Source organism: Telmatherina bonti (assembly GCF_933228915.1).
Source record: "Telmatherina bonti genome assembly, chromosome: 1".
NCBI lineage: Eukaryota > Metazoa > Chordata > Actinopteri > Atheriniformes > Telmatherinidae > Telmatherina > Telmatherina bonti.
In genome coordinates, this window is record NC_136619.1 from 18124762 (window position 1) to 18148316 (window position 23555).

The following is a 23555-nucleotide window of genomic DNA, read 5'->3' on the forward strand; positions in this document are numbered from 1 at the left end:
GATAAAAGCAGAACCAGTTTTTCTCAGCTGTAAGCTGAATAAATAAATAAATAAAAGAAAAAGTAATGACCTAATTACCAACAAGGATTCATTTTGGCAGCTTTAAGAGGATCGCTTTAATGAAATGTTCTGAATTTTCCAGAAGTTCTTCCAGAAATGGAAAGCCAGGGAGAGTATGAAGGCCAGAACTTTGGCTTTACATCACCGGACAACATGGACAATGGTGGCTCCCAAAACCTCACTAAACTCACCACAGCAAACATGGAGGACATGGAGGAGTATTACAATTTTGGGAAGGATACAAGCAGCTACACTACACCATGAGTGTCGATGGACCAGAGAAGATGTTTTTTTATTTCCTTTTCTTTCTATTCTTTTTTTGAAGGCTGAAGAAAAATAACAGATAAGTTGTGGAAGCCTTGGGGAAACACTGGGAAAGTGGATTTCTTTTAGTTCTGGACTCCTTCCACACAGCCAGATGTGAGAGACGATGATAGGAGGCCAAGAAGGAGGATGGCTTCAAAGGAGACGTTTCAACTCTGTTGCCTATCACAGAGACACTGAAGCTGTTCACGCTGTCCAGAGCTCCTTCTACCAGAGTATTACACTTACAGACTCAAAGACTCGCTGATAGACAGTCAAAACTGTATGTTGTGTGTATGTATCAGTTATTTGTAAGAAAAAAGAGAAAAAAAAGAAGGAAAAAACAGTTGGAGTTGCAGACTTATCGGTTACATTTGATGTGATAGAAAAGTAGTTTGCCATCTTCTTTTTTCACTCACAACCTGTTTTATGCCCGTATATTTTTGACTCGAAGTGCCAGCTAGAAACTGTTTGCAACTAATCTTCCACATCAGCTATTTACTCACTGTATATCCAAGTTTTTTTTTTTGTTTTTTTTTTTTTTTAAAAAAAGGTCACAACATATCCATGAGTCTGAATGCTCATACTTAACAGTTTTAACTTGTAGTTACCTGTTTCAGCACCAGGTTTGGGTTGCAAGTTTAAGCGGAATCAGTTTTCAATACATTTGTTCCCTTTTTTTTTTGTGTTTTGCACAGGATATTGTAACTCTTCTGTTTGGCAGAGCACTTAGTCACAAAGTTGCTACTGTCCCATGTTAGCTAAAAGCTGAAGACGTCACTGCTAGCAAGCCCTTTCACTGTACAAACGATTCTGCAACCTGCAATGTGTTAACCCCCACTTTTGTTCCACATGATTTAGCTTTACATTGATAATCTATCCCGTGCAGTTAATATACCGCTCTAGTTTTTTTCAAATATCGAGTGAACAATACAAAGCACTTTTTCACTTAAACATTTCTTTTTCCTATGAAGGCCATTTTCAGTAGGAGTGAATTCATTTGCCTCAAGGAGAAGAGCAGAGCAGGGTAGGGAAGAAGATTGTAGATTCTCCAAACCCTAAATAATGGCAATATTATTAAACTGAAAAAGATTTGCTTTCCTCTTAGGTTTTTGTAAACTGCAGATTACATTATATAAATATTTCACAGCTGTCTGTTCATTTACGAGATGAAGAATGAGAAGTTTGTTTGGAGAAACTAAAGTTTAGGATTCTCTTCATTGTTTGTGGTTTCAGCACTAAACCAGGACTGGGTTCACTTCACTTTTAATTCAGTTTCACTTTCATTGTTTTTTTTAGAAAAGGAAAGAAAAAGATTAGCAACATTGGAAAAGAGTACAGGGTTGAACCGCTTGTGACCTTATGGTCGCAGTTCAAGTCCTGCTCCCTACGCTGCGGCAACCCAGAGGAGGATTGTCTGAGGGACGGTCCCTAACTGCAGAGGGTTGCACCAGGAAGGGCATCCGGCATAAAACGTGCCAATTCACCTGAGCAATGGTTCGCTGTGGCGACCACTTCAGAAGCCAAAAGGGAAACAACAACATTGGAAAGGAGTATAAAAATATTTTAAAAAGAATCTAAACCAAAACAATGAAAAATATATAAAGTGGAATAATGAGATTTGGAAAAGACTGAATTGAAGGTGGACCGACGCCAGTCCTGCTCCTCAGATAAATATTTCGGGGGAAGACTCGACTCCCCTTGTCCTGCCATGCAGGTCAGCCTTGATATGCACACTAATACCAGAGGAATGGTCTACTAGTTCTTTTTTGAGATGACAAATATTAAACTGGGACCTCATGGAAATTGACCATGAATTATTTAATAAAGGTTCTCTAGTTTAAATGATGAATATGGCTGTTTTAACTTCTCACAGTGTAAAGGGTTGATCCTGAGAACATACAGTATTTTAGCTACACCAGTGTTATGACTCTTACCAGTTCACCACTTTGGTCCATATTGAAATATAAGAATTTGTGGACTATGAGGATAAATGCCAGCTGATATTGATGATGGTCTCACATTTCCTGACTGGCTACTATCAGACTGGCATTCTGCATCACAAAGGGATTATCCAGGACTCCCATATGAAATGGTTTAAAGCATGAAACTAAATTAGACATAGCCCTTTTAAGGCTACAGTGTTTCCCAATCCAGGTCCTCGGGATACCCTGCTGTGCATGTTTTATATGTACTTTAACACACCTGAATGAAATAAAGGGCTTGTTAACAGGCTGTAAAGAACAAGATGAGAAAGTTCAGTAATCTGACTCCGGTGTTGAGGAGGAGGAACAAGTCTGAAACATGCTGGACAGGAGGTCCGAAGGACCTGGACTGGGAAACACTGAGATAACTTAAGGTCGGTTGTTCTTCGGCAGGTTTAGAAGAATGTTATAACAACAGGAAACCTTATATATATATATATATATATATATATATATATATACAAATATTTCTGATCATGTTTTCACTTTGCTCATTTTTCTTTAGATATTTCAGTAAAAAGGGAGCAAGAATCAGAGACTGGTCTATTTGCATGTCAGCAGTTGATCATCGAGTTTGTGTCTGTTCAGATAATTGATCAACTACAAGAAAAAGTTGGTTTAGGAATTACTAAAAACTTACCTTGGTTATTTAGGGTTTTTATATGAAGATGAGAAAAGATTAAAATACAGGCAATGAAGAAAAGTTTAACTCAATGCAAGGTCAGTAGAAAGCAATCTGGTTGTTTCAGAATATTGTCCACCATTAAGATTCATCCCAGCACCCAGCTGGTGGATGCCAATATGGGCGACATCTGCTGGTAAACCATTGTAGTTGCCGCAACTAAAGGTTTTGTTAAAACTATCAGACATATTCCCTGCTGGTACAAACGCTACTCTCTGCTGAGCACTGGAGGGCATATGTCACGGCTTCTAGAAAAGCACACAGCGCCAGTGGGTGAACTACATGAGCAGAAGTGTGAAACTGAATTGCATGTAGATAGCTTCTGTTTAGCTGTTTGAAAAACTTGCACATCTGGATTTGTTGTTAGTCTATCATGCTAGTCACTCATATGTATGTAACAGCACCTCTGACCAGTCTGTACAGAGCCTGGTACGCGTTTTGTGCCTCTCAGTACTCATTGCTGACAAAACTGGATGAACAACGAAGCAGAAACAATTTTTTTTTTTTACATTCAAGTTGATTGTGCAAAACAATACTTATAATTACAAACTGTTCCCTATTGATCCTGATACTTACATCAATATACACAGTCTCAAAATTATTCATACAGTTCAATCATGGCATTTGCAATCTATAAAAATGTCAATAGTAAAGGCAGATAAACATGGGCACAATAGAACACTGGCACAAGAGACAGCTAATTGGTTTCCATTACAAAAGTTTATACTGATTTAAAAAAAAAAAAAACAAAACCTAGAAATGAGCATTTTAGGTAAATTTCGAAGTTGACAATCGATAAGTGATGATACCATCAATATTGACAAGGAAAGTACTTGGAATCTGTAAAACATATACAAGATTATTGTGTAGTGTGTGTTTCATACACAAGTGCTATTTGTTGTATTTTTTAACATTCTTTTAAGGGGTGGCTACAATGCTAGATGAACAAAACAACCTGTGCTACTCTGGTCTTTCCAAACTGAAGTTGGGAGATAGAGCGAGGGAGATTACTCCTGGGTTGGGGCTGAAGCTGAAATATAGAAGCTCCTTAAAAACCTGAGTCAACCATAAAACGTAATATGATGTTATGATGAGGAAGAGAGAACAGGTGCTGCAAATGGGAGGCAGATATCACTCTTCCTTTGATGCTGCAGCCAGATACTAACCACAGTTCAGGTATAGAGTGACACAAATGTGGAGCTGTTGAGCTCTGATGCTGAGGTTGCAGGAAAGCGAGCTTCATCTGTGTGCTAGGTTTAGATTTTCAAACAGGAATCCTCCCGCATTAAGACTAAGGCCTCCTGTTTTGTATAAACAGTTTTAAAAAGGTTAGGACACAATAAATGCTGCAAGAAATAGCTGAGTTAAGCTTGCATTAATATATGTCAGCTCACATCATTTCAACAGGCCTAGATTTAGTCAGATAAGGATGCTTGTGGAAGCTGGGTGTCATTAAATATTCAGCAAAACAGCTTTTGTGGGGTTTTAAAAAGATAAAAATACGGATTAAAATTTCACAAGACCAATAGTAACAACATTCTCATTTGTTTAGACCAATGTTAACATGAATATCTAAAATGCAGTAGTTGACAAACATGCAATTACTATGGTAATTTATGAAATTTACTGATGGTTTCAGTTTAAGTCACAAAGTATTCTTTAAAAAAATCGAAACTATCATTTCCTTTCCCATTAGTGTAACCTAATTTGAGAATGATTTTCCAAACACATTAATTTGTTTTAAGTATCGATTAAACGGTATTGCTAATACCTCATACCAGACCTTCGGTAAAAGCTAGCTTTTAGTCGGCAGAGGTGAAGCAGATAGGATTCTGCTGTAAGTAGAAGAGCTGTGTGGCGTTTAGTGCTAAAGCTTGTAACAAAAACATTTACTGCTAAACTTTCTCCTCCTGCTGCCCCGCTCTGAGACATAATTAGTCCTAATAAAAAAATTTTTTTTAAAAAGTTGACTTTTTTATAAAAAGCAGTTGACTTTGTGTGCCGCTTTATCGAATCGAGTCGTCGTGCACATCCCCAGTAAATACAGACTAAAAATCTACAACAGGATTTGGTTCCCAAACTGTAAGTATGCCTTCTGATTGTTCCTCATTTGCCCAAAGCTTTGTCCAGATTGGTCCTGATGGAGTCCAGAAAGTCTGACGTGTTGACGTAATGTTCATTCAGCTTGCATCTGCAGGATCAAAGTGCAGTAGTTAGAGTCTGAACATAAATGCTAAAAAAATATCTATTCTGATGTTAAGCTATCATACAACTAGACAAATATGGAAAATTCACTCACTTGGCCAAGCCGTGGATGCAGCCTGCAAGGTCTTTGGTCATTACACCGTTTTCCACCGTTTCCACGCAGACTTTTTCTAAGGTCTGGGAAAACCTACAGAGCAATGATGCAGTTGAATAGAAATTGTGATTTAAAATGACACAAACTCATGATATGATTTACTGATTAGCATACTTTATTAAATCAGGATTTCCATCTAGTTTCCCTCTGTGTTCCAGTCCTCTGGTCCATGCAAAGATGCTGGCGATGGGGTTGGTGCTGGTTGGCTTGCCCTACAAAGCAATAATGCAGATAATAGTGATTGTAAACTTATCTGTCTCAACAGCCTCCTCTGTCACATCAGGTAGATTTACATGAGCTCCAGATACACAAAATAAATCCAAAAAATGTTGTTGGTTTTTTTTTTTTGTTTTTTTTTTAAAAGACCTGTTTACTATAAATATGATTTGGCACATTTGTTGTCAGATCTGAATCATTGTCAAAACTTAAATCAAAATATAAAAAACAAAATAGCTTTTAGTTTAACTTGAAACCCAACACAATCTAAACCTAGACTTGGGGTCACTGAAAAACCAAAAACCCAATTTCTTCACAAAATCAAATTTGAACTGGTTTCTGCTAAATGTAAAGCAACAGGAGAACACGTTTTTCTGCTGAGTGACCTGGTTGGCCTTACCCTTTGGTGTTCACGGTAGTGCCTTGTGACGGTACCGTGAGCAGCCTCGGCTTCAATAGTCTTACCATCTGGACACACCAGGACAGATGTCATGAGACCAAGTGAGCCAAAACCTGTATCAAAGAGAAAAAAAAAAAGCACGCTATGAGAAGAAGAAAACCACAGTGAGAACTGTGGCTGTGTTGCCTCGTCCAACTCTCCTCCACCTACCCTGAGCCAGGATGTCTGACTGCACATCCCCATCGTAATTCTTGCAGGCCCAAACGAATCCTCCTGAGGACTTCAGGACCTGGGCTACCATGTCGTCGATGAGCCGGTGCTCATACCAGATCTTCAGCTTATCAAATTTGGGCTTATAGGTTCTGAATGACACCAAAATGAAATGCTTAACACAGACGATCTAGTTTAGTGTACTGATGGTGACAAGGAGACACAATGCTTATATCTTATCCATCTTACTTTTCAAAGATATCCTCAAAGATGTCTTTGAACCGACCGTCATAGGACTTGAGGATGGTGTTCTTGGTGCTCATGTACAGAGGCCACCTCTTCTGGATGGCATACTGGAAGCAGCTGTGAGCAAAGCCACTGATGGACTAGGTACAGAAGACAAAAAAGAAAGGATTAGATTGTAATCATCAACAATCTCCACACAGAACATCAGACAATCGAATGAAAAGATCAAATCTCGCTCGACTTGAGATTTCATCGCAACTAATTGTTACCTCATCAGTGTTGTACATTCCCATCCCACAGCCACCTGCGGAAAAGTTGTACACCTCCCACTCTGACGGCTTGCTTCCATCAGCTGGGGAAAATACGATCTTGAACTTGCCAGGCTTGTCAACAACAAAGTCTGTGGCCCGATACTGTGAGATCAAACAATAGTGCGAGAAAAGTTCTTTCAGTTTGGAAGCATTTGTGAAAATAAAATGCTCATTTATGCATTTTTGAAAATACCTGATCACCAAATGCATGTCTGCCAATGGTTATGGGTTGTGTCCAACCAGGAACAAGGCGGGGAATGTTTTTGCATAGGATGGGCTCCCGGAAAACTGTGCCACCCAAGATATTCCTGATGGTTCCGTTGGGACTCTTCCACATCTTCTTTAGTTTAAACTCTGGCAAAGGAATCATACAATAAGCTTCTGCTTTGGGGATTTAAAGATGACTTTGCACTGTTAAGAAACCAACTGGTAAAGGCCCATTAGCATGCAGAGAAATATTTTGGTGCAAAGTTAAAAAGTGAAATAGCATCTGAGTTTGACTCACCCTCAACTCTGGCCTCGTCAGGGGTGATAGTGGCACACTTGACGGCCACATTGTATTTCTGAGTTGCCAGGGCAGAGTCGATAGTCACCTGATCGTCTGTCTGATCTCGATAGGGCAGACCCAGATCAAAATACTTGAGCTCCACATCCACATTAGGAAGGATGAGCTGTATAAGATGTTGATGTGTTACTTGAGTACAGAGAACACTGCACAGCCATTCCACAAGTACAATAAGTTGCATTTTCGTCTAAACAAATATATCTTCCTAATAGTAATTGCTAACTAGTCACTAGAAAGTCACATAGATTTTACTACTCCGCTCACTGTACCTTCTCTTTGATGAACTCCCATATGATGCGAGTCATCTCATCTCCATCCATCTCCACCACCGGCTGATCCACCTTGATACGCGTTGTTGCATCTGAAAAATTTGGTTACTTTAACTTTAAGGTTTCATTTCCACTACAGGAGGATGAAGGATGGGGGTTGGGTAAATGGTGGAAGAGAAACAAAGGGTCAAAGTTTGCACATTGCCAAGGTTGTCATTTGCTACTAAGTCATTTCAAAGGGTCTAAATTATATTCTTTCTGACTGTTCTCCCTCAGTCCAATGATTTGTAATTCACAGCACATTAGAGAAGCGAATCAGCAAGCTTTTTTTTTTTTTAAATTTTATCATAAATGACATATGCCTGATCTATAACAGAACAACTAATTCTTGTATAACCACTCTCACAGATACAAAGACACTACAGAATGTGCTTTAAGGTTTAATGAAATGGGATTTTATGAGAACTTTGATAACGTTTATTACCCGTCAAGGCCATATTGTACCTGATAACACATGAACTCAAAAGCAAGACCAGCTAAAACAATGACACACTTCTTAAAACAAAGATTGAAGGTTATACAAATCAGTTTGTGCAACTTCAGAAGAATTTGTTCCTAATTTCAGCACGTTTTCTTTACATTTAAACGACAAACTGCTTTGGATCAAAAGACTGGTGTCATAACTTTTGATCGAGCAAGCTGTTAAGTCTGATTCACCAGTGGCCACATGCCAAATATAAATTCCTGCTGCTTTCCAGAGTCACGTTTTTTGTTTCTTTTTACAACTATTAAAAGCAGTATTTTCTCATTCCATGCTCATATGGAACACAGTAATATTGTGAACTTCACTGACAAAACCAGCTTAAGTGTATTTTAAGTCATGTTGTGGTTTCAATCAGCAGCTGACTTACAGTTCCTCTGTTGCAGTCTGTGGAGGCAGAGGGCGGCGGGTGGAAACACTGCGGGCGGGTTTTGCGACAACACAACAGCCGCACTCCTCGACGCGCTTGTCAGAGCTTTCAGGTAGCCCGCCATATATACAGGGTGCTGACTGATACTACGAACTGTGCCTTTATATCCCCTATGAATGAGGCAGAGCCTTGTACAGTTGTGACGCCGGCCCCGGATGTAGGCAATGGTCAAATTCCAACACGTCAGCGTAAACAAAGAGCACTTCATCCTGATTGGCTAAAAAGACCGGCTCAAACTGAAGAAAACGCTTCCTGGTTTCATGCTGAAGTCGAAAGGACCTGAGAAAATGTAGCTCTGACCGCCAACATGTATGGAGGAGTAAAAGTGCCACAATGTATTAATTAAATACATAATTAATAAATTAAATGTATCATTATTTAAAATTGGAATTAAATACACAAATATACAATATATCAGTAATTCCTTAAATTACAATTCATTGCATGCAATAGTGAAATAGTTTTATTATATATATATATATATATATATATATATATATATATATATATATATATATATATATATAATTATATTTATATGCAGTTGTGCTCATATGTGTTCATCCCCTTTCATCAAAGAAAAGGCTGAATTTACAAGTCACTCAAATAACTGGAGACTTAAAAAAGGAACAAGAACTAAAAATTTGCAAAAATATAATTTAGTAATATAAGACAGTTTTTAATTTAATTGAGTTGAAGAAAGAAAAAAACAACAACAAATTGGTCCACAAATTAGAGCACTTTTCTGTTGAACACTGGGACAAAATACCTGTCAACAGGTGCAGAAGTCTGACAGAAAACACCTGACTGCAGCAGAAACATTAAAGGATTGTTCAACAAAATATTAGTTTATGAGTAATTTAATATGTAATAAATGATCCTATTTGTTTGCTTTTTAAAAAAACATATATTTCTATTGTACCAGAATTAGAAAAAAGTGTAATGATTTTTATAAATGTTTTATTATTACTTCAGTCAATTTCAGCTTATTTTACAGGCAGCTGTTTTTTTCCTTCTTTTATGAAAGGGTATGAATAAACATGAGCACAACTGTATATATATATTCAAAATTAAAATCATAGCATAGTGATAATAAAGACACTCCACTCAGTCTTGCATTTACATCTTTATGTTTTGACAACAATACAGATTGGTTTGAAAACATATTTGGATTTTAGAAAATACATATAAATGGTCCCTATCTATGGTCCAATAATGTGAAATGAATTGTGGAAAACTGAGAATCCAATCACATTGTAATAACAAAATGACAAATATTTAAATTAAAATCAATAAATTTCATACACAAAGGGAAAAATTTGTATTAAGGCACTTTGTACGACACACACAAGGACTTAAGAGAGACAAGGTTTATAAAGATTGTAACAATAAGCATAGTAGACGCAAGTAGAAACAAAATAAGAGAACATTAGCAATGCCTCTTTAGTTTCTACCAATGTGCCTCAATTTTTACTGTAACTGCTGAGCATCAATATAAAAACTCACAAAGGTTTGGGCATCTCTGAGTGGATCTAACAAAACCTGCTTGTGTTGTATTTCTACTACATTATCATAAATACCCACAGAAATGTTGACAAACATCAACAAATGCATATATGGTGGTTCTTCTCAGTTCAGCTCGTAAACAAAAACAAACACAAAGAAAGAAATCAAGTTTGAGTGAGCAGTTGGGAACAGAATAATATCTTGATCTATTTAACAAAACCTTGTTAAAGACACTAACATACAGCATGTACTTCTTGTCCAAATGGACAGTCACCTGGGCAAACGTTCACTGCCTCAAGGCAGATCAGGAGCAGTTAGTTCTAAGTCGTGGCCACTACAGAGCCTTTCTTTTCACTGAAGAAGCTCTTCAGTAACATGACTTGACCAACACCAAGGACAAACAGCAGGACAGTCTCTCCAATGGACCAGTAAGTCACCCGCTGGAAGAGGTGCTCTGCTTTCATGCGGTCATGGGCTTCTCTTAGCCTGTACCATGTCTGCGATTCGGCCACCACCTTCAAGACCTCATGAATGGCAACACAGGATGACTCCAGCTGAAAGCAGAGAGGTCAATACAAAACAAATGAAATGTCAAATAACCAAGGAACCCATAGGAATGGAACAAGAAAAAATATATTTCATATTCTGTCATCTTGAATTAATAAAGAATTTTAAAAACAAAAAAATACAATTTTAAAAATTCAAAATACATGCTATTAAGATGCAAAAAATTTAGTTGTTTTTCAAGTTTTGCCTTCTGACCTAAATGTGATCAAATCCAAGACAACTTTGGCGCCACCCAGTGAACTTTATTTAAATTGCTTTATCACTGAAATGCCGAGTAATAATGCAGTGTTTTCACACTTACCACATAGGCAACATATTATGAAACATCTTAATATTATTAGCTTTGGTGTCTTGTCAGTTTGGTTCATAGTTTGACACGAAAGAATGATCTTATTGTTTCTTATTTGTTTGCCTGCTGTAGCTCTCTCCAAATAATGCACCATGTTCTTCAGACTTACTTGAGTCAGTGCTGTACTTCTGGTCATGCTCTGTAGAAGAGGTTCCTCTTCACCGTTGCGAAAGTCCAAGTACACTATTTTATGTGTAAAAGTGGAGAACTCGTTGCTGAAGCAGACCTTGTAGACTCCTCTCATTGATGTGGTGTGAGAGAAGCTGTCATACTGCTTCTTCCTTTCATTGTACAAGACATTATTTTGGGGGTCAGTGACAAAGCAGTCCACATCATAGTTGCCTCCCGCAATTACCTAAAAGTTATCAAAATACAAAACAAATTGATAACCACACAATGAGTAATTGTGACAGTGTAACATATGCTACTTCATATATTATGGACTTTTCTAATACTGAACTGACCATGCAATTAGGTAACAGGAAGTTTCACTCTAAAGTCATTTTTGTTTTAGTTCACATATTGACAAGAAGTAAAATTGACATTCACTAGTGATGCACTTTTTTAAAGCAACTGACCCACATATCCTCACTTTCTGGGACACAAGTAAAATAAGCAATAAATAAATAAAAATGAAGCAAAACAAACGAAAAACCACTAATTTACTTGCCTCAATATAAGAGTAAGTTTGTCAGCATCTTGCACACACATCCACAGACACACTGCGCCGTTTACAAGTTTTCATACAAACTCACTTGGAAGTCTACGTCAAACTTCACGTCTTTCTCTAGTTCCTCGTAGAAACACTGCTTATCATTGTCAGGGAGTTCAAATGTAAGCTCAGTCCCAAACGCCATACAAACAGACAGCAGCCAGCAGCACAGTCCCACGTAATGCATAATTAAAGCAGAAATAAAGCTTAAATAAGATGTAGCGGCTCCCTTTTACAGTGATGTTGACGATAACAGCGGTGCAGCTCTGACGTGGCGCGAGCGAAAGGAACTTCCGGGACAGTTCTGCATGTTTTGTGGTCAAAATAAAGTGACAACTGCCACGAAAATAAATTTGACAAGATTCAGAAAAATCTTCCTCGTTTTGGGTAAAGATATTTGATATATATTAAATATAGAACACGGCAAAGTAAGCTATAACAGACACGATGGTGATTTGAAGCAGTAAGAGCATCACATCGGAGGTATATTGTTTTCAAAAAGGTTTTTTTTCCCGTCTTTTTTTTTTTCCTTTTCTGAGTAACAAACATTAAACAAATAAGTAAATAAAGTTCTATTTAGCCTTTTTATGCACACAACACTTTACAATGTTTTTAGGCAATTTGGGCCAGTTGGGTTTGGTTACCTGTCAGAGCATGACGCATCTTAACACGCGCGGCAGCCTGCGATAAGTTGATAAAAACTAATAAAGCTGGGCTCTTTTAGAACATTTATATTTTTCTTTTAAGAAATTATTTATTTATTTGTTTATCAAATGTGTTTAAATAGTGTCATAAAAAAACTAAACAGAAAGTCTCTCTCTCTCTCTCTCTCTCTCTCTCTCTCTCTCTATATATATATATATATATATGTATATATATATAATAGATAGATAGATAGATTAAAAAAATAGAAGGGTTTTGTTTTTTGTTTTTTTTTTGTCCAGTACACACTAGAACAACCTTTTCAAAGGCCTTCAGTCCCATTGGCTGGTGGAAACAACTTTAGTTTACATAAAACGAATAATAAATCAATGGTAAATTCCAAGGTCAACCTTTGATATTCCGCCGCTGCACAGGAAGAAGTATAAAGTTGCGGAATTAACCTTCGTACCTGGACTACATGGTCACCTGTGTGTAAGATTATGTCAGCAGCTTATTGAATCAAATTATACTCATACATTTTTTTTTTATCTCAGCACGAGATAACAAAAAAAAAAACCAACAACAACAACAACAACAAAAAAAAAACAATGAATAAAATTAATTTAACATCTAACATAAACAAAGCAATGCAGAAATGCTGATTGTGACAGCTGACTACTCCTCAAACAGTACTATTACTCTGAAAATCTCTGTGCTTGCGTGCCACGCCCCCACTTCCGCATGTGAGTCTACATTACAAAATACCAAACAGAACATCTATGCAAAATACAGAAGAGAAAACATCTATTTGAATAATTTTGTCAGTATTTGCTTTGTTTTTATCCAGACTACGACATCATTTCCACCTAAGCGTTCAATTTAAGTCTAAATTAGCGGTTATTTTATATTGTACACATTTTTTTTTTTGGCGAACTGCCTAAAAATATGCAAAACTACGCAAACGCTATCAAGGATTTTGTAGATAGCCATGCAACCGGCATCACAGTCGCTGTTGTAGCAGGTAAATCAGTCCTTCCATTATAATACAATGTGTAATGCAATGTTTTGTGCCTTTTGGAATTTTCTCTACAACCAATACAAGAAAACAGACTGCTACTGACAATGTCCACTGGATAGCATTGTGTAGTCCACCTTGTCACGAGGTCATAGTTCATGTAGAAACCTGTTTTTCAGGTAGATAGCCTTACATCATGACAGAAGCGATGGCTGTACAGTAACTAGAATACATGTAGGTGCCTTTGAATATAGTTAATCTTTAAGAACATTTTAGTATTTCACCATTATTAATATGCATCAACATTTAGTGGCTCAAACGTATAAAAAATAATGTTTTATACTCGTGTAAATGAATTTGAACCTACTTACATTTTTCAAGGGTAAATAAACATAGAAATATTAAACAAATATATGGGCAAATGATAATGAATATTTTAAAAAAATGACCTTTTAGGCTTATTTAGACTATATTTGATCTGTTATATTTGTCAACATTTTCTTGCAGGGGTTGGTGTGGTAGCCTTGCGAAGATGGATGGCAGGGGGGGTATGTCGTAGCAGGGCCAGGCTGTATGGGAAAACAGTCCTGATAACAGGAGCCAACACTGGCATTGGGAAGGAAACGGCCGTGGACATGGCCCAGAGAGGTAGACTGTGGACACCCTCTTTTGTATTGTGTAAAGCACTGGAGAACTTAAATCTGGGCTCTACAGAGATAATCGATGATAAGTAGATAGTACTTGGTTATTACCGGACTAGCTCTTTGTCCTGTGTGAACATGTCAATATTAAATTCATTATCAATGTTTCTTTCCTTCATTAAGGAGCCAGAGTGATCCTTGCTTGCAGAGACATGAAGAGAGCCAACACAGCAGCAGATGAGATCCGTCAGAGAAGTGGGAATGGCAACGTGGTGGTAAAGAAACTGGACCTTGCCTCACTGCAGTCCGTCAGGGACCTGGCCAAAGATGTCCAAGAGAATGAGGAGCACCTGGACATCCTCATTAACAATGCAGGTATCTCCCAGTGTTTTTTCTTAATTTTTTTCAGCAGAATTGACTTCGATTCTTGGAGGGGAAACAAGTGCTTTAATTTAGGCGTACCTGGCAGCAATGCAGTAGAATATATTCTGGGTCCTTTATTTGTAAAAGTATAAATGTGTTCTTTTGTATCATATTATTATGATTTTATTCTTAGGTATTATGATGTGTCCCAAGTGGATTACTGAGGATGGTTTTGAAATGCAGTTTGGTGTCAACCACTTGGGCCATTTTCTTCTCACCAATTTGCTCCTTGACATGCTGCAGAAGTCCACTCCGAGTCGCATCGTCATTGTGTCCAGCCTGGCACATGAGAGAGGTAAAATCCCTTTATCTGTACATATTTTTTTAAATCTTTTTTCTTTAAAAAAAAAATCTAAAGACAAACATTTTAATTTCAGTCCACAGTTTTATCTTAAATAACTAATCTTGATGATATATTTTCACAATATGTAGTTTTTGCATGATGACTATTCCAAGCTGTTTCTTGAAGGTTGTATACACTTTGATGACATTAACCTCGATAAGAACTACAAACCTGAAGAAAGCTACCGTCAAAGCAAGCTGGCCAATGTCCTCTTTGGCAGAGAACTGGCTGCGAGACTTCAAGGTAATGTCCAGTGCTTGTTAATGAAACGAATGTTCCTGTTGATGTTGACTATTATTTTTAGAGTTAACAGCAGTCATTTTTCTGTGCATATCAACTAACATATGATTCAATGGATCCCTCTTATTAGGCACTGGTGTGACTGTGTACAGTCTCCACCCAGGGGTTATTCGGACAGAGTTAGGTCGCCATCTGCTCCACACCTTAGCTCTGTGGAAGAGGGTCTTAGCTTCCCTCTTTATGATGATAGTCAAAAGGCCCTGGGAAGGAGCCCAGACCACCATCTACTGTGCTGTGGATGAGAGCCTGGCAAAAGAGAGTGGTTTATACTACAGGTAAGTATATCTGACAGTGAACGAAGTCTACTGGGAAATTTTTAAAGATATGTTTTGATGGCCATTTTAATTCACTCACATTTCTCAAAGTGGATGACATCAAATTTTCTCAAAATCAACATCAACAACAAAAATATTTGTAAAATTGATCTATTTATCCCTCTGTACAGTGATTGTGCCCCCAAAATGCCTGCGCCGCAGGCTCTGGATGACGCCGCCGCCAAAAAGCTGTGGGAGCTCAGTGCGTCCATGGTGGGTCTGGCTTAAACACAGCAGTCTGCCATGTTGCTACCAGTCCTGCCTGCTGATGGTGTGAGCAGCCTTGTTTGAAAGGGTGAATAATTTGCCCCAATTCATTATAATTGTCTAACATGTTGAAGGGCAGTCTTATTTAATGAGATTCATTTGCTCATATATTTTAAAGATAAAGGGGTTGAGCACAACATTTTGCACTAATATACTCCATGTCTAGTCACCTGACCCCTCTTATAAATCATGCTTTGTTTTTTTCATATGTATTTTTTTAAATATCTTATAATTTGCGCTATGTCTATGCTTGTGCCACTATGTTTTATCCAAATAAGGTAATATAAGTTAACTAATCTAACATTGAGGTTGATTGTTTTCATTTCTGTTCACAGTTTCAAAACACTCAGTCATTTCTCCAATTTACAAGACACTATTAAGAGCTTAAAAAAGCTGTTTTTATTATTCGCATTTAACATTTGCAAACATCCAGGAAAAGCAACACGTTGTTTGTATAATCAATGTGGAATCATAAATTAGGATCACATCAGGTTTGAAGTCATATGAAACAAAAGGTAGAATGTGTTGCATAAAGGAAGTGACCTTTGACCCTGTGCTGATAGAGGTGAGAAGATTGTTGCGCTTGAGTGGAGAGATGATCTTCCACCAGGTGTAGGGAGGAGTGGATGCCTCGGGGCTCAGAGCAGTTAGTATGCACCCCATCTACCCAGAGGACTCATCAGCTCACTGAGCACCCGCAGTGTGTGTTAGTGTTTGTGTGTGTGTGTGTGTGTGCGTGTGTGTGTGTGCGTGCGCGCACGTTCGTGTTTTTCATGAAAGTGCTGTTTTTTTGTGTGATGACGAGAAGGTTTTGTTCTGCTTATTATTTACAGTGAACATTAACCAGTATGTGAAGTTGTCTACTGAACATACGGTGAAGGAAATGTATAACAGGAAATTACCAGCAGTGAAATATTTTATCAATAAATATTTGATGAAAAACAACATTTCTTTTAGTCTTTTCTAAATTACAGGAGCAAACTCAGAATCATACAAGCATTAAAAACAAGTAAAAATACTAACAACATCTTAAGCTTTGAAAGTTTCAGGGATGTTTGAGACTTGATAGTAACCTGTTTGTGATTAGTTTATCAGGCTTCAGATTCAGCTCGGTAAAGCAGTTTTAAGTAGAATAAAAAAAAAGTAAATTGTTTCTTATCTGATAACTAAAGACATTTTCTCTAGAGAAGCAAATCCTGTCTTTTTTTTTTTTTTTTAAGCACTAACATATTTCATTTTACCTGCTTTAGGCCATTATCTATCTGTACAAGAAGCAACTTGTTCATTTTCAGAACTGCCTGAGAACTAATTAAAGTCTAGAAATGTATATTTTGTGCATTTCCATATCATAATCCTAAACATAAAACACAGAATTTACTTACCCGTTTATGTACTCCGTTGGTAATGCCATCCACAGTGTACAGCTAATGGTTAAAGTTAGCTTGACTGTATCAGGATGTCACCACACTGGTTGTGAAAGAGCATCCTGTACTTTTATATGTCCCATTTTTGTTCAGTCCTGCAGTAGCAGTCTAAACTTGCACTTTTTTTTTCTTTTTAAATGCTCATCATTGGAAAATTACAAGACATGGCACAATGCAGACATAATGTACACAAGTTTCTCACACGTTTTACAACTTTTAGCTTCTTTTTTTCTAACATTACAGACTAGCTTAAAAAAAAAAAGCTCTAATCAACCAACTAAATGTCTGTTCAGCTGCAGAATAACAACCCTCAGAACATCAGTAATAAATTGAATGGATGAATTACCCCTCAAGCTCCCTGCTCAGAAGTCGGCTCTCCAGTATCTGTAGGTAATGTCATGCACATGCCCTTATCAGTTCTCCGTCCAACGGATACAGAGTCTATAGCTGGGCTGGAAAAGTGATAAGGAGATGTGAGTGACCACAGTACCACAACAGCATTTCATCCCCTCATACATGGATGAAGGACCTATCGCTTTTCAGGACGAAAATGACTCTTGAGATTTGAAAGTCTGTACAGAAGTTTTCCAAACCCCAAGTAGTTTTTCTTTTTAAACAAAGCCGGTTTTGCTTTCCTCAAAGTCCTGAAAGTGAAGGTCCTGAGAGTTCAAGCACAAAGGATTTGCCATTTCATTTCCTTCATTCGGCCAGCGAGGGCATCAGTCATCTCTGCCACTTCCTCAGATCCCCACACAGCAGAGGGCCAGTTAAGCTTTGACCAGTCGAAGTGGGTTCCAGCGGCAGTAGCCCTTCACTGTTTGACTGCTGACAAATTTTTGAGACCCACCCCATTGATGAGTTTTATTTAACTGCAGCCCCGCCTGGTCAGCAGGGTTTTCTCGGCTGCCATTGGTTCATGCTGAAAACTCACCATACCTGCCCCCTAGCTTGGGAAGACCTGAGCCAAGTAGTACTTACAGTTGTCTGTCATGGGTGAGATCAGCCAGTAGGATGCAAGGGACCAGGTTTGGTGGGCGTGCTCCACACAGGTGTGGCTGAGAAGCACATTCCAGTGTATACATACCTGTCAGCTTCTCTGGTATTCAGCTGCTCCTAGAAAGTGAGACTTCTGTTGACTATTTGCTGTCCTGACACTCGCACACAAGGTGAAGGAAATAACTCCTTTTCACTTCCACAAACAAACAAACTACGCTGCTTTTCACTTCAATTCTTTCTTAGAGCACACTGTTTTCTTTTAATCACATGGAATGCCTTTTGATAAGCGTCACTGTGAACAAAAGCAAAACATGTGAAACCAGTGAAACCTCTCTGTGAGAATGACAACTGTTTCTTTGTGCCTAGAAAGCTGTCTGAAGTGCAAATATAGAAATCACCAAGAAGCGTTTTTGATCAAGCAACAGTTTTGTGAATAAAAGCAGCTAAAGGTTTTCCAGGAACCACGGTTAAATCCAAAGCATACACCATGTGGTGTCAGTTAGCGCAGGTGCAGGCAGTGGCATGTACTTCCCCCCCCAGCAGAGAACTTCAGATTATCTGTCTGTTTTCTCCCCCTGGAGATCATAAAGCCTTACGGAGAATGTGTGTGAAGTAGAGATTTGTGTTGTCTGCCCCTCTGGTATGCAGGTGTCTCTCTCTCTACCTTTCAATTCTGGTCATTTTCCTTATGCCTTTCTCTCAATCTCCCTCCCTCTCTTCCTTTGAGTCCCTCAATCTCTCAATTGCTGTTTTTCTGCCAGAGTACAGACATGAACAGTGTACGCCTCAGGCAGGTGCGGGAATGCAGGTTTGCTGCATTCGTGGGCCTAAAAGGAATCAGGGCATATCAGCCCATGCCGTGTCTGCTAGTGGACGAGTCTGTACTTGTGTAGAGCTGAGTCAGAGCAGCCCCGGTGACAAAGACTGTGTCATCTTCCATGCGCAAAAATTACAGCTGCAGATTTGATCTTCAGTCCTCATTTAGACAGGAAGGTGCATAAATGAAGGTGGTTAAATATCTGAAGATGACTTAAATAAAATAAAATAAAAGACCTTTGAAAAAAACATTATGTTGCAATTTATTTTAAGGGGATGCAGGGGTTTATTAAGGCTGTCAGTATGCCAATCATCAGTCAAAGTACTGCATAATATAAGAACAAGAACAAGCCCTTGTTCGAGTCTCAATTCATGGCATTATAGACCCCATGCTATTCTTTTTATCTGCTTCTAAAAACTATTATCAGGAAACAATTTGTAAATGAGTTGAGTTCAAACTCATCTAAAACTCATGTCTGCGTCTTTGAGACCAAACTTGGAAAATATTGACTGAACTAAAGTGGAGAAATGTCCTGTGATCCGAGTAATCTAAATTACCCTTCCTTTCAAAAGTTGTGGAGAAGGTGGTGGCTGAGCAGCTGACCACTTTTCTATACACCAATGACATGTTGGACAAATTTCAATCTGGCTTTCGTAAGATGCACTCTACTGAGACTGCCCTACTTAAAGTGTCCAGTGACATCCGAATGGCTGCAGACTCTGGTGAATATTCTATTTTGATTCTTTTAGATTTGTCTGCAGCATTCGATACTGTAGATCACATCTTGTTGCTTCAGAGACTGAACAAAGAGTTTGGCATCTCTGGAACTGTCCTTAAGTGGTTGTCCTCCTATTTGACTGATAGGACATTCTCTGTGTGTTTGAATAACTTTATGTCTGAAGCTACTCCTTTGCTGTATGGTGTTCCTCAGGGGTCGGTTTTAGGCCCAATTTTGTTTCTGTTGTACATCACCCCTCTGAAGAAAATCATCAGCCTTTTTAAAAATGTGTCCTATCATCTTTATGCTGATGATATCCAATTGTACTTTTCATTCAAGGAATCAGAGTTGCATACACTTTCAGAGTTAATGGATTGTCTGTCAAGTGTAAAGATGTGGCTGACGGAAAATTGTCTTCAGCTAAATCCTCAAAAGACTGAAACTTTAATCATTGCCCCAGAGCAGAAAATTCCTTTAATTGCTGGCCATCTTGGTTCTCTTGCTTCATCAGTTCAGCCAAGCATAAGAAATCTTGGAGTTTGGTTTGATCAATCATTGTCCCTTGACAGCCATTCCAGACTCTTGGTAAAAAACTGTTTTTATCATTTGAGAAACATCGCAAAGCTGAGGCCAATTTTATCAAGGTCTGTTGTTGAATTGGTGATTCATGCTTTTATTTCGTCACGCTTGGACTATTGTAATTCCCTTTTTACTTGTTTTAACAAATCTGCTTTAAATCGTCTTCAGTTGGTTCTAAATGCTGCTGCGAGGCTTTTAACAGGATCTTGTAGGCGCGCACACATTACTCCAATTTTATACTCTCTGCACTGGCTCCCCATTAAATTCCGAATTGATTTTAAAATTTTGGTCTTGACGTTCAGAGCTTTGCATGGCCAGGCCCCCTCGTACATCTCTGAGTTGCTGCAACCCTACAGCTCCAGTTGGTCCCTTCGGTCCTCGGGCCAAAACCTCCTCATGGTCCCAAAGACCCGCTTTAAAACCAGAGGTGATTTGTCCTTTCAGGCAGTTGCTCCAAAACTGTGGAATGCCCTGCCTTTTTCCCTCCGTGAGATTGAAACTGTTGATTCTTTCAAAAAGCAGCTGAAGACGTATTTATTTAGACAAGCTTTTAGTTGACTGTCTTCTACAGATACAGATTTTTCAAATGTACATTTGTTTATTTTTGTGTTGTTGCTGTTCCCCTTTGCACTCTGTGAAGCACTTTGTGATTTTATTTCTGTGAAAGGTGCTATATAAATAAAATTTCTTCTTCTTCTTCTAATTGAAACGCATTAGTTTATTGTTTTAAAGCCAACACAAAGTGTAATGTTTGTTATAGGATAGCATTTTAATTTAAAAAGGCACAGCAACTGATCCCCTGTCATTAAAAGAGGATGAGATGCAACTCAGTGTTTTCAAAAATTGAAATATTTCTTTCAGTTTCAGCATTTTATATGCTACATTTCTACCATTTTCACAGAAGTTTAGGAGCAAATTGTCACTTTCTTTCTTTTTTATTATGAATTATCCAACTTTTTAAGCAAAGAAGTTTGTTTGTGGAAAATCTATCAAAAGAAATCTATGTGCTCCAACAGACCCAAAGCAGAAGAAATATAAATATGCACAAAACCCATGTGACAATATTTTCCTTATATTATAACTCATGCTTGAAAAAAATAAAAGTGATTTACAGTAGTTTCTGTATATGTCCACCTCTGAAAAAAAAGTAATAATTTTTTTATATATTCAAATGAATAAAGACATGACATTTTGACTCCAGAAAATGAATAATAAAGCCAATGTAAAGTATAAAGTCTGTCAATGTAAAGTCTGAATGCTTATTGGTGTTATTTACTTTAAGTTAGAGAAAGGTACTGGCAGGAAATAACAGGTGTGGGCGGAGCCGCGACGCATAAATAAATGAAAACACAGGGAGCATGTTGGATCATAACCGCTGTCAGCAGCCTTATGGTTTTGATGCCTGTACACTAATGTGGTATTGAAATGGCATTTATTGTTTCGCAGTTTTGGTTTTACTGTTAAGAGGCCAGAAAGAGAAATGAAGGGGGAATGGTGGACCAGAATCAGGAGCAGGGGTGTCTACAAGAATATTAGAGCTGGGCTGGGTGGAGGGTTTTTCAGATGGGTGGGGTATAGGCCCTGGGGCTGTATTCTGTCACTGGTAATAATGACATTGTTCAGTGAGCACATAGACATCATGGGAGGTGCTAAGTCAGCTGTCTGCCTGGTTTAGCACACGGTGTACTGCTCTGGACTTTTCAACAAGTGTTTCCCATCCATACTTCAAGTCAGAGGTCATCTTCCATATTTATACTCATAGAAGGACCTTCTTGTCTTGTTGGATATAAATTAGAGGCTACAATGAGTGTTTTAAAATCCTAAATTTAAAACCATAGCACATGGGAAACCTACTCTAAACAAATTAGGTAAACATTGACAATTGCAATCTTAAGTTACTTTATTTTTAAATTAAAAGGGATTTGAAATAAAGTTGAATATCTACATTTGTTCGTGGTGGTGTTGTGGACAATAGCATTTAACAGAATTAAGTGACATTAATGAAAGAGAAAACCTCTCAAAATGTGGTGACTAAACTGCCTTCTATTAAGCAAACAGTTAATTTAGTATCTTATTGAATGTCCAATGTTAAACTAATTATATATATATATATATATATATATATATATATATATATATATATATATATATATATATATATATATATGTATATATAATTTTTTTTTTCAGCATCCATAAAGTTACATAAAATTTACTCTTCCCCCGTAGTTTTACTCCATTTCATAAAATGCAGCCGTTTTTCCGCATGGTTTGACATTCTGCGCTTGATGTTTTGTGATGTCTTAGCATACCATTGCCAGAGGAAGGGCTGAGGCTATCTCTGCTGGCATTGTTGTCGATTATTTAGTTGAATTCCTCTCGTCAGTGTGAAAGTCTGGTGCAAAGCAAACAGGCAACAGCTCCTCTTTATCCAGTTCCGGGGTTTTTTGTGGGAACATCAGACGCCAGGTTACTCATGTGGAGTAGAAGAGATCTACTAAAACATCTTCCGTCCCTCACTGGGATTAGCGAGAACAAATTCCTGACCCCTTTGCCCCGAGTCTCCCGTCAGTCTGCTCCACAATGTTCATGTGAATACTCACTCTTTCATATTTGTACAGTAAGAAAGCATCCAAAGACAAAGGACAGTGAATTCATTTAGTTCACGTTCACCATTCTGAATGTGTTTGAAAATTTTAACCATCCAGAGAAATAAAATCAGCAAATAATCTATACTGGTTTCTATTTAAGTTTGACATTTTACATTATGAAAAACTGGTGGGATAAACAATTCCTAACAGAGACAATCAAAAGCAAACCGTTTTCCTCCGGTATCGTCTTCATATTCTATGTTCTGTCTACATCAGGCCTGAAAATGTTGTCTACACATCACATAGCACATGTTGGCCTTAGCCAGGCAGAGAAGGGGCAAGCATCCCCTGGAGTGTTGAATCCTCTCCTGGATAGACTCCAGTGGAATGTCCGCACATACTTCCTTTGGCTCTGCAGCAGATTTTCCCGCTTGTAAAGATTCGTGTTATACACTTTCTACCAAGAAAGAACAAATACTTCTTATTGATCCTAAAAGTCAAATTTCAGGGGATTGTAGCCATTAACTGTTTGTGTGGGAGGAAATTTACATGTATTGGCTCAGGTTAACCGTCCTGAATGGTGGAGCCTCAAGGATAAAGACGTGATGCAATACATTTCTTTTCGTGAGAACATTCAACTGTCAAGAAAATGCGCGTGTACGATGCCATTGCAAAATGATTTCTGAAAAATTTCTTTTTTGAGTACATATTTCTTTTAGAATCTGTTGTATTTGTACAGCTGCTATATATGTGCCATCATTTTTACTATTTTTA

At 38.0% G+C, this 23555-nt stretch overlaps 4 protein-coding genes across 4 annotated transcripts in view; 2 read left to right on the top strand and 2 right to left on the bottom strand.

Moving 5' to 3' along the window:
- znf710b (zinc finger protein 710b) overlaps positions 1-2136 on the top strand; it is a 30612-nt gene extending 28476 nt beyond the window's left edge. The window contains exon 5 of the mRNA XM_079242472.1: positions 143-2136. Coding sequence (XP_079098598.1) covers positions 143-324 — 182 coding nt within the window. The 3' untranslated portion in view covers positions 325-2136. The remainder of the gene's footprint in view (positions 1-142) is intronic.
- A 3000-nt stretch (positions 2137-5136) lies between these two features.
- Positions 5137-8641, bottom strand: LOC306762197 (isocitrate dehydrogenase [NADP], mitochondrial-like; the record flags this gene model as incomplete). The annotated part of the gene is made up of 11 exons (XM_079248619.1): positions 5137-5221; positions 5330-5422; positions 5504-5601; positions 6006-6118; positions 6216-6367; positions 6465-6601; positions 6731-6874; positions 6966-7126; positions 7278-7443; positions 7607-7698; positions 8518-8641. The coding sequence occupies 11 exons, from the start codon at positions 8639-8641 to the stop codon at positions 5137-5139; spliced, it is 1365 nt and encodes a 454-aa protein (XP_079104745.1).
- Positions 8642-9751: 1110 nt separating this feature from the next.
- On the bottom strand, positions 9752-11934 carry tmed3 (transmembrane p24 trafficking protein 3). The gene is made up of 3 exons (XM_079253079.1): positions 11755-11934; positions 11109-11354; positions 9752-10637 (listed from the first exon to the last, which is right to left on the bottom strand). Exons 1-3 carry the CDS (start codon positions 11896-11898, stop codon positions 10404-10406), a joined length of 624 nt encoding a protein of 207 aa, XP_079109205.1. The 5' UTR covers positions 11899-11934; the 3' UTR covers positions 9752-10403.
- Positions 11935-13100: 1166 nt separating this feature from the next.
- Positions 13101-16584, top strand: LOC306771814 (retinol dehydrogenase 13). The gene is made up of 7 exons (XM_079261134.1): positions 13101-13374; positions 13876-14016; positions 14193-14384; positions 14566-14727; positions 14902-15018; positions 15146-15350; positions 15521-16584. The coding sequence occupies exons 1-7, from the start codon at positions 13299-13301 to the stop codon at positions 15615-15617; spliced, it is 990 nt and encodes a 329-aa protein (XP_079117260.1). The 5' UTR covers positions 13101-13298; the 3' UTR covers positions 15618-16584.
- The last annotated feature ends 6971 nt before the right edge of the window (positions 16585-23555 follow it).

Coding starts and splice junctions, on each gene's coding strand:
- tmed3 (XM_079253079.1), bottom strand. CDS start 11,898: ATGCATTACGTGGGACTGTGCTGCTGGCTGCTGTCTGTTTGTATGGCG. Junction 11,355..11,754: donor AGTTTGACGTAGACTTCCAA/GTGAGTTTGTAT, acceptor GATAACTTTTAG/GTAATTGCGGGAGGCAACTA. Junction 10,638..11,108: donor GAAGTACAGCACTGACTCAA/GTAAGTCTGAAG, acceptor CTCTGCTTTCAG/CTGGAGTCATCCTGTGTTGC.
- LOC306771814 (XM_079261134.1), top strand. CDS start 13,299: ATGCAAAACTACGCAAACGCTATCAAGGATTTTGTAGATAGCCATGCA. Junction 13,375..13,875: donor CACAGTCGCTGTTGTAGCAG/GTAAATCAGTCC, acceptor ATTTTCTTGCAG/GGGTTGGTGTGGTAGCCTTG. Junction 15,019..15,145: donor ACTGGCTGCGAGACTTCAAG/GTAATGTCCAGT, acceptor CCCTCTTATTAG/GCACTGGTGTGACTGTGTAC.